At 49.9% G+C, this 13,995-nt stretch overlaps 1 protein-coding gene across 3 annotated transcripts in view; it reads right to left on the minus strand.

The window, feature by feature from the left end:
- ADAM12 (ADAM metallopeptidase domain 12) overlaps window positions 1-13,995 on the minus strand; it is a 350,864-nt gene that overhangs the window by 24,975 nt on the left and 311,894 nt on the right. For all 3 annotated transcript variants that reach the window (XR_006299872.1, XM_043597829.1, XM_043597828.1), the window contains exons 17-21: window positions 13,657-13,734; window positions 10,872-10,980; window positions 7,912-8,047; window positions 7,173-7,281; window positions 4,981-5,160 (exon numbers count right to left, since the gene is read on the minus strand). Coding sequence is in view for 2 of the 3 variants with exons in the window: in XM_043597829.1 (XP_043453764.1) it covers window positions 4,981-5,160; window positions 7,173-7,281; window positions 7,912-8,047; window positions 10,872-10,980; window positions 13,657-13,734 (612 nt within the window). In the remaining variant the exon portion in view is untranslated. The remainder of the gene's footprint in view (window positions 1-4,980; window positions 5,161-7,172; window positions 7,282-7,911; window positions 8,048-10,871; window positions 10,981-13,656; window positions 13,735-13,995) is intronic.

The following is a 13,995-nucleotide window of genomic DNA, read 5'->3' on the forward strand; positions in this document are numbered from 1 at the left end:
CCCCTCAAGAATGTGTTTCCTTTAGGGCAGGGCAGACTCAATGCCACTAGAATGAGGGCATTCTAGGATGCTCCCGCCTACACATGCACACAAGGTGATCACACACCTCTGTGACCCCTTTGGTTTTCATTATTTTACCCTGTTCCCAAGCCCACTCTTCGCCTTTCGTGCTGTGGGGGATCGTGGCCGCAGTCAGCTAACAGCTAGATGAACGCCCTGGATTAGTTTCCTCTAAAATAGCTGACAGGATGAAAAGGAAGCGGAAGTTTGTTTTCTTGATCAAGGCTGAGGAGTAAGGTAGAGAAGCCTGCGTGCCGAGGGCCATCACCCCGCGAAGGAAAGGGACACAGGAAGGGCACGTTCGTGGACAAGAGACGGAGCTGATCCCAGTGTCTTACATTTGTAGAAGTCAAATAGAACATTTGCTGGAGAGATCCAACGTTTTCTATAAAGAACTAATCCTTTCGATGGGACGTACATATTACGTTCGTGATGACGTTTTCCTTCCGGAAAGTTTGGATGGTAAGTTTGGACACACGAGGCACGGCTAACCACAGTGTGTTGGTCAAGCTGCGTGGGGCAGGGCACGGGGACTCTAAGGTGCCACATGTCAGTCAGTGGATTCAATCTGTGATGCCAAGTAAGAGCCACCTCCAAATATTCGCCACACCTGCATGGAATTAATTTCAGTTTCCTATGTGTGACGGGAGAGAAAGCGTGAGCTTAATGTCTATCATATGTCTCGGAAAAGCTCCAGACACACACCAGCCTGGAGTGAGAAATGTGGATTTTTCAGTTCCTAATGTTTAAAGGATAACATTTCCTTAGTTTCACAAAAACAGAATGGCCTTTTTGGGGGGCCTGTCTTAAAGGAAATCTTGAGGGAGTGACTTCTGTAGGCATTCGCTGCTGTCAGGAAAAAGGGATTCCAGCAAGTAGAAATATCTTGCCTCAGATCCCATGGTCTGTTAAAGACAGTCCCGGTTTGACACGGTGGACTGATAAGTTGCTTGAAGATACATAAAAAGGCTTTGTATAAGGGACTCTGTGGGGAAGAGGCTTACGGGCTCTGCAGAAATCTGAAATCCGCACACAAAATATTGAGGTGTGGTGCATTTTCTGAAGGTTCAAAGCTTTCATCAGATCTCGAATAAGTCCATCGCCCAAAAGGTTTAGGACATGCCCACTGCCTTCCACCAACGTAAATCCACGTCAGGTTAGAAAAACAGATGTAAAAGGACTCTCAACAGCCATCGAAACAAACAGAAGAAACCGGAGGTAGATCTTGAGTGGTATTGAAACGGAAGGGGACTTTGCAAGCACAAAGAAATGGGAGAATTCACAAATACTGAATACATTTAATGTTCAAAGCTGGAAGTCCTTTTAGAACCCAAAGTATCATAAATAAAATTCAAAGATGAATTAGGGAAATGTTTATAATAAATTACCGGAAAAGGATACATAGTCCTCATTAAGAAAATAAACTCTTACAAATCAGGAAGAAAAACTCTCTCAAGTAGAAAAACATAGGCAAGGGGTAGGAACAGACAGTTCACAGAACAAATACAGGTGATAAATAGCAGCTGCATGTTGGAGCCGCGGGTACTAGCCCATGTCAGCCAATCCCTGCTCCTCATTTAGTGACATCACGTTGATTGCTTGAAATTAGCCATGGTGGGATTTTTCATTATGGCAGAGAAATCGCCGAAAAATCAAGGCTTTTCGTGTTTTGTTTTGTTGACAGCAATGTAATGGCACACCATTGGTTAAGAGATGTATCAAAAGCAGTTCAAGTGTAGCAGTAATCAGAGAAATACAAAAAGAAATGAGGTCTGGACAAGATGGAATAAGCACACTACAACCTACACCTCCTGCGAATTACCTCCTGTACCTCCTGTGAATTACAACAAACAAGTTTCGAGAAAATCCACAGAGCAACTTACAGAGACTCTGGAAGCTGGAAAAAAGTAAGCGGACTGCCTACAGACCTTAGAACCCACAGAACTACCCAATAGTGAGTTCTTGTTTTTGGTTTTGCCTTTTTTATATCCTGGCCTGGGCTCTGGAGAGACTCCCAATCTGGAAATGCCAATGGCACCAGACCAAAAAGAGGCTCAAGGAAAGCCTGCTGTCTCTAGCCCGAAGATGTGGGAACAGGGTGACCCAGTAAGAGTGAAATGTTTTGACCATACCTGACCTTACTCTCGCTCCAGGTGGGCACACAAAAGCCATCCCCTCTGCCCCCCAGCTGGGCGCCACATCTTGGAGATGGTAGAGCCCTGCCTTCCAATCCTGCTTACGATACGTGGCCACCTCTCTTCCCTGGAACAGAGACTGTGGGAGGAACTTTTCGGTGGACGTCTCATCGCCACAGAAGCCAGAAGGAGGTGGAACAGCGTTTTTCAATTGTGGAGAGAATAGTCAACCCAGAATTCTATATCCAGTGAAAATATCCTTCAGGATTAAAGGCGAGATAGACATTGGATGAAGGAAAAGCAAAAGAACTTGTCGGCAGCAGACCTGCTTTAACAGAATAGCTAAAGAGAAGTTTTTCAGATAGAGAGGAAATGATAGTAGAAAGAAACTCAGAATACCAGGAATGATGGAAGAAGGGAAAGGGTGGATATATAAGTAGACGTAGGAGACCACTCTTAGGTTTCCAAACTTCTGCTTGACGGTCAAAAGCAAAATTACAGTATCTGAAGTGGTTCTCAATGTACAACACGCAAGACATCGATGTGATAAAGGGAGGAAGGAGGCTAAAGACACCTTGAAGGAGGTAACGTTTTTCCACTCCGCTTGAAGTGATAATGTACTAACACTAGTAGACTATGTTAAATTAGGCACATGTGGTGTAACCTTTAGAACAGCAGTTTTTCAGTGAGATGACTTTGTCCCCTTGGGGACGTCTGGCAATATTTGGAGATATGGTCGCACATGCTACTGCCATCTAGTCGATGGAAACCAAGATGCAGCTAAACATTCTACGACACACAGGACAGTCCCATTCAACAAAGAGGTATCCAACCCCAGATGCCAGCAATGCCGAGGTTGAGAATCCTGCTTTCCGGCAAGTGTAGAGAAAACTATACGAAGACAAATCTCAAAGAAAACTAGAGATAAATCAGCACAGAATACTAAAAAATGTTCCACTAATCCATAGGAGTTCAGGGAAGTGGAGCACAATAAACAAAAATCAGAGGGAACAATATGAAAGTGGTAGACAAATTCTAACATCAATGATTGCATTAAAAGTAAATGATCTAGACATCTGTTAAAAGGCAGTGACTGATGGAATGGATGACCCAACTGCATGCGGTCTCTGAGAAACTCATTTCCAATAAGATGACACAGGTACATTAAGAGTAGAAAGGTAGGAAAAGATAAACCTTGCAAACACGAATCAAAAGAAAACTGAAGTGGATATATTAGTATGAGATAAAGGAGATTTTGGAACAAAGGTAATTGCCAGAACTAAAGAGGGACATGACATAATGATAAAAGGGTCCATTCACCAAGAAAACACAACAATTCAATTGTGTCTACCACAAACACCAGAAGTTCAAAATACATGAAGGAAAAACTGATAGCCTGAGAAGAGACACGTTTATAGTTGAAAATGTTAATATCCCCTTTCAGTAAGTGATGGAACCACTAGACAGAAAAAAAAAGAGATTTTTTTTTTATATCAAATTGGCAAAGCTTTGAAATGGTAATACTTAGAACTAGCAAAGTCGTGGTCTCTGTAATAATGTGGAAACATAAATATACAGAGTAGTCCTGAAAAAATATTTAGTTTCTGTATTAAGAGGCTTAAAAGGGTTATAGCATTTTTCCACCCAACATTTTCACTTTTAGGAATCTCTCCTAAAGGAATAATTACAGTTTCCCAAATTTATCTGTCTAGACCTTCACAACAGAGCGATTTATCACAGCAGAACTTAGAGATGTCCAAAATTGCCCACTAATCGGCAAGTGCTTAAAAAAAAAAAAAAGTATTCTTTATACATGTAGAGTGCTATGGTCCAAATAACATTTCTAAGAATTTTTAATGCCATGGCAAATAGGAACGATTTTAAGGCAAAAAAGTAGTATATAAAGCACTGTGCACAGAGCACAATGTAAATTATGTCAAAATACACATCATAGTTCAGTACAGAAATCATAGCAGTATGATGATAGCAAGAACTTGCCAGGGATTATTTCTCTGTGTTTTTCATTTGCTTGTTTTTACTACCTGTTCCCCCTCGAGTTTTCTATTGTTAAATGATGTCTTATTCATGGTTCTAACAAACAGAAACTGTTACTTCCGAAACAGCATAAAAATGAGTTGATATATAGAGGGTCTAATACCATGCTGCATCTGGTATGGAGAAACTCAGTGGGTGAATTCTTGCAAATAGTTTTGAAAATGAAACATGGGGGGCACCTGGGTGGCTCCGTTGGTTAAATGACTGACTCTTGGTTTCGACTTAGATTATGATCTCATGGTTCGTGAGATCGAGCCCCGTGCTGTCCATGCGGAGCCTGCTTGCGATTCTCTCTCCCCCTCTCTCTGTCCCTTCCCTGCTCACAATCTCCCACTCCTCTCTCTCTAAATGAATAAATAAACTTAAAAAACAAAAGAAAATGAAAAAGGGTAAGAAGGGATGCCCATTAATATTCCTAAAGCGACCATCTTCATTTCATTGTCCAGGCCTCGCTATTAGCAGTGGCCCCGCCATTCTCAAAAGCGTCACGGTGTAGGTGGTAAGTTGCACGGGGACCCTTACCGTTCTGAACAGAAAAATATTCTAAGGAAACAAGTACGTGTTGCATCATGTCTATGCATCAAGCACTAAATGCTTTATCTCTCAACCATCTGAGGAGCTGAATTATCTCTGATTCATAAGGGCCCCGGCAAGTTAAGCAACTAGACGTGGGCAAGTGGCAGGGTCTGGATTCGAATGGCATCCATCACAGCAGCGGCGGAAGGCATACCTGGGCCTGCCGAAGAGCAGGGTTGGCCGGCAGGGGTCTGGCGGGGACGAGGGGCGCACGGGGAGCCTTCTGGAGAGGCGGGAGCACTCGCTGAGGCGAACTGGGCGGAGGGGCGTCGAGGGCTCTGAGGGGTCCGCTGATGTCAAGATTCTGACACTGTGGCCACCTCCTGGCGTTGTCCTGCAGGGACGGAGCAAAAGCCATGGTGTCACGGGTCTCGCCTCCTTAGGAGACAGGGGGGCTGACTGGTCCGCTATAGCTGAAGGGGCCGGCGGTGCCGCTGCACGAGAGGGAGTCTATCATCATTTGTTTAAACTTCACAATTGTACCAGAAGCACTCCTCCTCCCCAGTGTGGACTAGCAGGATCGATTTCTGCGTGAACTGTAAAAACTGGTTTCATTCGTTAACAGACAGGCGCAAGGCAACTAACGAGGCGCCAATGAGTTTGAGGACACACACCAGATCTCTTGGAAGTGATGAAGGAGTTGTTCAGCGAGGCGTAAGGATGCCTTCAAAGCTCAGGGAGAACCGAGGAAGCCCCCGGCAAGGAGGATGGAAGCGTCTGGAAGCTGAGGCGAGGGGCCCACACCTGGAGCATCATGTCGTACACGGTGCCCCTGCTTTCAGGGCAGACCCGAGCAGATGCAGTGTGGGCCGTGTGCCTCAGGCCCCGCCTCTTTTCTTCCTTTCTCTCGTTTTAAAAAACGGCTTTTTAAAGGATCCATGGACATAGGGCTAACGGCACATACTGAAACCGGACAGCGTGGAAAACTGTGACACGTGTCCACACCGATGAAACCATCACGATGTGCAGAATAGTGAGCGTAAAGCCGTCCCCCGTCCCCCGCTGCCCTCCCTTGCAACTACTGATATGCTTTCTGTCCTCATAAAATAGTTTGCATTTTCTAGAATGTCTTACAAATGGAGTTAGAGGGTAGGTACTCTTTGTCAGGCTTCTTTTACTTGGCATAATTATCTTGCGATTCATGTTGTGTATATTAATAGTCTGCTCTTTCTTACTGCTGAATAGCATTCCATTGTGTAAATATACCAAAGTTTGTTTATCCTTTTACCTGTTGATGGAAATTTGGGTCGTTTCCTATTTTTGGCTCCTCAAAATTAAGCCGCTTTTTTGGCTCTCTCGGGTAAAGCTAACTGTTCTTGCTCAAGTCCCACATTTGGGGCTGAGAGGTGGTAAAGCCTGTTAGGAATGACAGCCTCCTCTTTGGAGCCCAATCCTCCACACTTGTAGATCAGGTAAGACGTGGGAGATAAGATAGTTTATTTATGGCTTACTGAATGCGTGACGTTAATTAAAAATAATTTTTTTTAACGTTTATTTTTGGCAGAGAGAGAGAGAGACAGACAGACAGAGCATGAGCAGGGGAGGGGCAGAGAGAGAGGGAGACACAGAATCCGAAGCAGGCTCCAGGCTCCGAGGCATCAGCACAGAGCCCGACGCGGGGCTCGAACTCACAGACTGCGAGATAGTGACCTGAGCCAAAGTCCGACGCTCAACCGGGTCCGAGCCACCCGGGTGCCCCGCCGTGATGTTAATTTTTAAAATCATTTGTCATCAGAAATACTTGATGGGAAAACTAAATATTGGAATGAAGTCTGGTGGTAATTCATGAGGGAGCCGGCGGGTACTCTGGGTTAAGGAGCCGGTTCTTTGAAACCAGAGGGTCGACAGGGTGTCCACAGCCCAGAGCTGGAGCAAAAGGGGTCCGTCCACAGGCTCAGCATAACTCCTAGAAATGCACCGGGAGGTACAGGGCCAAAGAAGTTCACGCAAACCTCCCCAGCGGCATCTGAAACCGTAGGAAGAGGAGGACCCAGAAAGAGGAAGACTTGGAACCTCCTTGGGAGGCAGACCCGGTGGGCTCGTCTGGGCGATTGGACGGATCATGGCTCACAATGTGGCACACACATCACACAGGGGACCCTGCCCCTAAAGGATCGAGTGGGGCATCCATGGGGCACAGCGGGCCTCCTTCCGGCCCTTGACCATCACCTCACCAAGCTTTTGTGGAACTCAGTGTGTGCACACTGCATTTCAGGGAACTGTTCCCGCTGCCGATCTATCTATAGATTCTCTGGGATCGATTCCCGCTCAAGCTCTTGTTGAAAAACACTGAGATACAGGTCTCTCGCTGTGCACACCGACCTCTCACGTCTGTTTACAACTTACCTTCGACATGTTGGAATGTGGTGGCTTCCTCATCAGGCCTTTGCTGAGGTGGCTGAGGTGAGCCTGGCCAGGGTTCGAGCCGCGCGACGGCCGAGAAGGGCGCACACACCTGTGAGCAGTCCCGTTAAGCGTAAACCAGAGCTTTTCTCCCTGGGTTGACTTAACTATTTTTCTATTTGGTTCCCAGTCTCAAAAAACAACTTACTTACTTTAACTCAGTGTGGAAAACACGCAAAGGACAAATCATCTAAACGTTCTCGCAGGATTAAAAAATAAATATCGATCCCCGCCCCCCACCCCCCGTCCCCCAAAGCCACTATTCTGTTAAATTAGTTCTTGCAATCCGCACATACGTGGCTTTGTGACACCTGGGAGACATTTTATAGAAAGCTGGCATTTCAGCAATAATGCCTTTGAATATATTTGGGTCAAAAGCTACCCCGGCTGATGAAAATATTTTAACATCCCACGTCTTGTAAAAATTACTGAGGTAAGGGTGGGAAACAATACAGTGGGACTCATTAACACCCTGCTTATTTATATAAAAAGCAGCAAATCATGAAGGCAAAGGAAGGGAGGCAGCTGGTCTGGCAGAGATTTAAAAAAAAAACCCTAAACAACAGTTTCACTATCTGAACATCTGACCTCTTCTTTGCTAAGGAAAACAGAGTGCAAAGAAGGTTGGGTCCATGTTCTTTCAAATGCCATTTCTGGAAAAGAGGACCCATCGCCAAGATACCTTAGCTTTTCGATGGTGGTTTTTTTATCTGTAAACAGCAGGCGTATTAGCGTCTTCCTTTTCAGATAAACTACAAATCCAGCAGCGAGAAGACACAGGATCGTCACCAGGACTCCTATGGTCAAACCTTGGTTGTCTGAAACAAAACGCATTGATTGCACTCAGGGAAAGAGGCAGGGAGAATGAGATATGGGAAGTGTCAGATCGTGACATTTACGGCAACGCGAGCTTTGAAGGAAGGCACAGCATCGGAGTGAGTCCCTGAATGATGTGCTGATAAATTAGTCTTACTTCAAAGGTCACGCCTGAGGTTCTGTCCGTGTCGCCCTCGTTCATTTCTGACAACAGGAGCCTAGCCTGGCAGGTGGGACCGCAGCCCTGGTCACACAGCCCCGCCCGCCCCCGGCAGGGATGGGGGCCCCAGAGGGGTGGCAGGGAGCCCGCACGTCCCCAACCGTGACCTTCCCAGCCCCCATCACAAATGTGCCCCTCCGGGCTCTCTTCTTCTCTCATTCCTTAGTGCTGAAGTCTGTGTTTTTGTTTTGTTTCCTTGTATTTTTTTTTTTTTTTACACCAAGACTTTATTTCAGGACGTTGTCAAGCTAGAAGGTGGCTCAGTCGGCCAAGCGTCCGACTTCGGCTCAGGTCGCGATCTCACAGTTTGTGAGTTTGAGGCCCGCGTCGGGCTCTGTGCTGACCACGCAGAGCCCGCTTGGATCCTCTGTCCCCCTCTCTCGCTGTCTCTCTCTCTCTCTCACAACTAACTAACTGACTAAATAAATAAGAAAACACAAACCTCACCCAAACTCCTCGCTGAAAGGAAACGCCCACAGGTTTGGTTTTGTTAGATTTTTGTTTGTGATGTTCGCTAGAGCCTCGAAATACAGCGTTTGGAGGCAACCCTCTCTCTCTCTCTCCGGAAGTGGCTGCTTATTTTCTCAAAGGAAACATCCCCCTTTCTGTGATTGGCTCCCATTTTGTTCAGTACAAAGACCCCGAGGTCCCTGGAGGGTGCGGGAGAGAAGGAAAAACCAGACTTTGAGGCTGGTTTCTGAGCACAGCCGTGTCGGGGGCTGCCCGGAGAGGGCTCCGCCTGCCAGTGTGGAGAGCAGTCGGGACCTGTGACAGTCGCTTGCCACTCCCACTGCTCTGTGGCTTCCTTGAGAGCCGCAGATGTGGGTTCGTTCGTCCCTGTGTCCCCACCAGCGACAGTCAGGATGTGCTTCCCACAGCAGGCCACAGTCGCCTGAGGCTGCTGGTGATGGCTGCACCGGTGACGTCCCCTGCCCAGGCCCTCCCCCGCCGCCCCCACCCCCTCCCCCCGCCCTGGTCCCCTCATCCAGTGCAAGCACTGTGTCCTCGCGGCCGCCTCCCGCGTCTCCCCGCGTCGGCCCTGAGTCCCACGGTCCCCCTGCCCCTCGCGGCGCTCGCCAGGCCACGCTGGACCCCGGAAGAGTGGCAGGTGCACGGCAGGTGTCCCGGAAGCACTTGCCACGTGAACACCGGGCCACGGCAGGCTGGTGGGCCGTGGGGGCAGGGAGGCCTGGGACACGGCGCCCCGCACCTGCCTCTGGGCTGGGTGTTTAGGTGTCCTTTCATGAAGGGACGGCGGCAGTGGGCGGACTCACCGCCCCACCCGTGCCGATGGATCGTTGAGGTTTGCTTACTTGCCACGGGGAAGAGCGGACGGCCGTGAACCCCCAGCTTTCGTGAAGCCCCCAGACCCGAGACCCACGGGTCGTGCGTGTTGACACTGCAGACAGACCCAGAGCGTTCCGGCCCGTCCTCTGCAACCCCCTCTGGGTGCCATCCGCTGGCCTGCCGTGGGGGGGGGGGCAGTGTCCCGTCGGATGAGAAGACTGGCACCCCGCTGGTTTTGCACGACACACGTCAACGCCACGTTAGAACGTGGACGCGGGGCAGCCGGAACGCCGCGGTCAGGGCGGAGAGGTTCAGCGAGGGCCGGGGACGCGGGGCCGGGCCCCGGTTTCCTGCCCCTGGGAGGGATGCTCACTGGAGGCGAAGACTTTCCGGGCCTTTCTGTAGCTGCTGTAGGGCCGGAGACACACCCATTTTTAAGCCGAAGGAGGACAGGAACTCACGGCCCCTCCTTGCGACACCGTCCCCACAGATGTGCCGACGGCGAGCACCGCACTGGCTGCCCAGGCTGCAGCGCACGGTCCTGTCTGTCGTCCGGGGGACTACGGTGACACCACTGCCGGTCACAGCAGGACTTGAGGACATGTGACGTCCGCTTTCGCCGCATCGGCCACCATCTGGGGGGGCCTGGGGCTCAGACGAGCCCTGAGGTGTCAGCACAAGTGGGCTCGGGGGGTGCGGGCCCTGTGGACCCCCGGTTCCTTTCTCGTCACAAAGGACACCATTCAGACTTGCCTCTTCACTGCCTGACAAGTGCTCAGACAAACAGCAATGCCCCGAAGGCCATTTCCCAAGGTCATCCGGGGAGAAAAGAACTGGGGCGTCGAGCACGGCTGCGATGAACTTTTTAAGGGGGAGACGGACGTGGTCTCCGTGATAGCTGTGTGACGCTGGGTAGGTGACTGCGGGTGAGTGACTCCCCTGAGCCTCAAGTCCTTTATGTGAACTCTGCCCTCAGGGTCAGGCAGGGATTTGAGGAGGTCATGCATGTAAAACGCCCCGCTCCCGGGCTTGCCCCTGACAACTCAATAAATAGAAGCGGTTGCTTTTACTACTGCTGCTGCGGGGACTGGGGACCGGGGACCGTTAGCCTTCACTGAGAGGAGGCGTCTCTCTAGGAAGGGCTTTAAGGGACAGTCTTCTCCACACCGCTTGGCCCCTTCACACCTCTCTTGGGAGGGAGAGGCTGGCCTTGACCAAGCCCTTCCGTCTCAGTCGGGAGGATCCCCGCCTGGCTTTCCACTGCCCCCCCTCTCCACTGGCTCGGCGCCCACTCCCAGGGACGCCCTGGCCCCACTCACCTGCCTGCCGGATGGGGCCGCTGTCTGTGCTTCCCCCAAAGCCAAACTTGTCACAGAAGGGAGGCGCCCAGTGGGCCTCGCAGTGGCAGTTCTTCCTGTTGTTACACACCTGTCCGGGCAGCAGGGGAGAAGGACAGCAAGAGGGAAGCAGCATTAGGACCCACCCGGCACACGGGGCGGCGGTCAGTCTCTGAGCCCTGATCGGCTGCTGCACCGAAGCAAAGGCCCTGTGGTCAGAGTCCCCATCAGCCCCGATACAGCCGGGGGCAGAAATGTCGCTGCGAGCCTAAACCCCAAACGCAGCACAGGTGAGACCAGAGTCCGAGGCTGCAGATAAAACATGACCTGGCTGGTAGGGGAGGATGGAGGTTATTGGGGTTCATCCGCTACGTCCACCCCTTTCCTTCTCAGTCAATTGCCGTGCCCCTCTTTTGCAGTGAAGCACTCCCCCCTCCTCCCCATCTGACCATGATGAGGAGCCCCCTCTGTGGTGAGGAGTGACCCTGCTGCAGGGGTGCGGAATCTGAGCTCTTGGGCACAGCCCCGCTGCCTTCGGACAGCAGGCTCAGAGAGGCTGGTGACCTGCTTGGACATCTCGTGCCCGAAACGCCCACCTCCCTCTCGCAGGCTCCCAGCGGCCCCTCCTTGGCGCCCGGCCGTGAATGAGCACTGGGCACGGTCTACCAAAAGCTGGTGTCCTCGTGACATGAGAGGGTGGCCCTCGCCCGTCGGGAAAGGGGTGCCCGAGAAAGCGGGAGGGCGGGCGTTGCTCTGGGTGGGGGGGCCCCTGAACGAGTAGCCTAGCTTGGAGACCAGAGCACTCCAGGGAGGAGCCAGCTCCGGCTCTCCTGGTTAGCAAGGGTGACCGATGGAGGCTGGTCCCCAACCCACCCTGGCTGTTCGACTTGCTGCTATCACACATGGAACTCACCGAGCCACTGCATGAACCCGCGGAATACGAGCATGAACCCAAGAGGATACTATTTCTAGAGACTTGGAGTGCATGCTTTGGGAACACGGGATACAGGCAAGGGGCTACAAAGAATTTCTGACCAGTTTGGAACGGGTGGGACAATTGGGAACGGCTGGGAATCGCGGCACAGGCCGGAAGGGTTCTGAGCTCAGATGGCCTCTGAGGGTCCGAGTTTCTCTTCCGCTTAGGGAAACAGACTTTACGTCGTAGATGATGCGCTTTGGGTGGTTTATAGAAGGAGGTCAGTGCGGAGCTACTGGGGTGCGCACGCCCCGAAGGCCTCAGTCCTGCATCAAAACACTGCTGGAGGGGCCAAGTGCATACTTTAATATTTTAAGGCAAAAATAAAATGCTTGCAGTGTATGTCTTATTTGTAATGTTTTCCTGCTTTGCACTGATTTTTTTTGTGTGTGTGTGATGAATCAACCACCTGCCCCAATTGCTTAAAATAAGACCGACAGTCAAGATAACCCACGAGAAGCTGGAAAGTATATTCCTGATAAGCTGAAGCCACGCAGAATTAACCACTGAGGGGCACGGCCTGTGCCGGGTCCGAGCACAGATTACCGAGTCTCGCCTGTTCCTCAGCGATGCCGCTGCTGACGGAACACCCACCAGGATTCAGGCACCGTCCTGGCCACACCGTTTCGCACAGTCTCCCAACGCACACCAGAGTCGTGTGCCCTGTTTGCAGCTTGTGGTAGAGAGACTGCAACCGGGACACCCCACTGGGAGGCGCTGCTGGTGAGCCTGGCCTCACTAGGGGAAGGACCGTAGTCAAGTTATTCGTCACCAAGTCATGGCGGCTACTCCGCCTACCCAGAAAATATGGGCCTTTCCTCTCCAGATGGATGGGCCCCCAGGGCTGTTGCGAAGCGAGGAGTCCAGGGACCCCACCCTGGCATTACTACGAACTGGTCATGTAAGCTTGTAAGTACATGGTCATGTAAGATAACAAGGCTGTACCAGATCATCTCTCACAGCCATTAGAAAGAAATCTCTGATCCCACGAAGACATAAAAGGACTTCCTTTTACACTGACAGTCAGCAAACCCATCTGAGATGGCATCACGATCCTTTCCGGTTCCAACGCAATAGTAATTTCACGAAAACCCCCATAATTCTGTGTTAGGATCACTGGCGAGTGTGTGCAAGTTTTAAAAATAGAATTGGGAGCATGATTTCTGCAGAAAAGGTTTCAGAAAAACAAATGAACCACTGGCGTGGCTAATCAAGATTAATAGGGTTCCCTGGGAAATAATTAAGCCCATCAGGAAAAATAAATTATGTTTGAAACAATTAGCGTCCTCTTCTCTCCTAAAAAACTCTCTGAGCTGAACTAACAGCCTTCTTGAGTTGAAATGCACACTGTACGTGATTTCAAGAACACGTGGTCAGTATGTTCTGTCTTCTCGGTCTTAATTCCTTCTGGAAGTATTTCAGTTCAGACACATATTCTGAATCGTGGTGGAAAGGAGGACAGCTCTGCTTGAAACGTTAAAGCAAACCCTTCACGAAGGACGGTTAGTTTTAAAATCACTTTGAAGATGACAAAGTCTTTTTTTAAAAAAAATCACAGGATGTTCATTTAAAAGATCATTACTGCTCAGTCTGATTCTCTTTGTTAAATAAAAGTCACATTTCTTATGCTATGTAAAGGGCAAAGAAAATTAGTATCTTTAGAAGACAAGATTGAGGTGACTGCTGTATTTCTTAGAAGTTAAAAAAAAATAGGGATTGCAGAGTCCTTTAAAATGAATGACTGAGTGCTTAATGTGGACTGGCTATAAAAAGGCAGTTCAGCCCACTCACCCCTCTGCTGTGGCACTGCTTGGCACATTCATGAACGCCGAAGACACTTATGTTTTGACATCGACGATTGAGGCAGATCTGCAGGAGGAGAAAAACACGGTAAATTTCTCAGCCCTTTTCCGATCACATGCACAGGCACGCATCAGTGATTTAAAAAGAGAAGAGAAGGAAAGCTCGCGGAAGACCCTCTCCTTTCAGTGAACACGGCTGTAGCCAGGGACGGGCTTTCCATTTGACTCTGACCTGGAGTCTGATGCCTGCCTCCAAACTCAGCACGTTTCAAGACTCAGGTCAACGTGACTCAGGGTCAGCGCGGCACTTTCATACGGTTTCAGTCAA

This window comes from Prionailurus bengalensis, chromosome D2, assembly GCF_016509475.1.
Source record: "Prionailurus bengalensis isolate Pbe53 chromosome D2, Fcat_Pben_1.1_paternal_pri, whole genome shotgun sequence".
Taxonomy (NCBI): domain Eukaryota; kingdom Metazoa; phylum Chordata; class Mammalia; order Carnivora; family Felidae; genus Prionailurus; species Prionailurus bengalensis.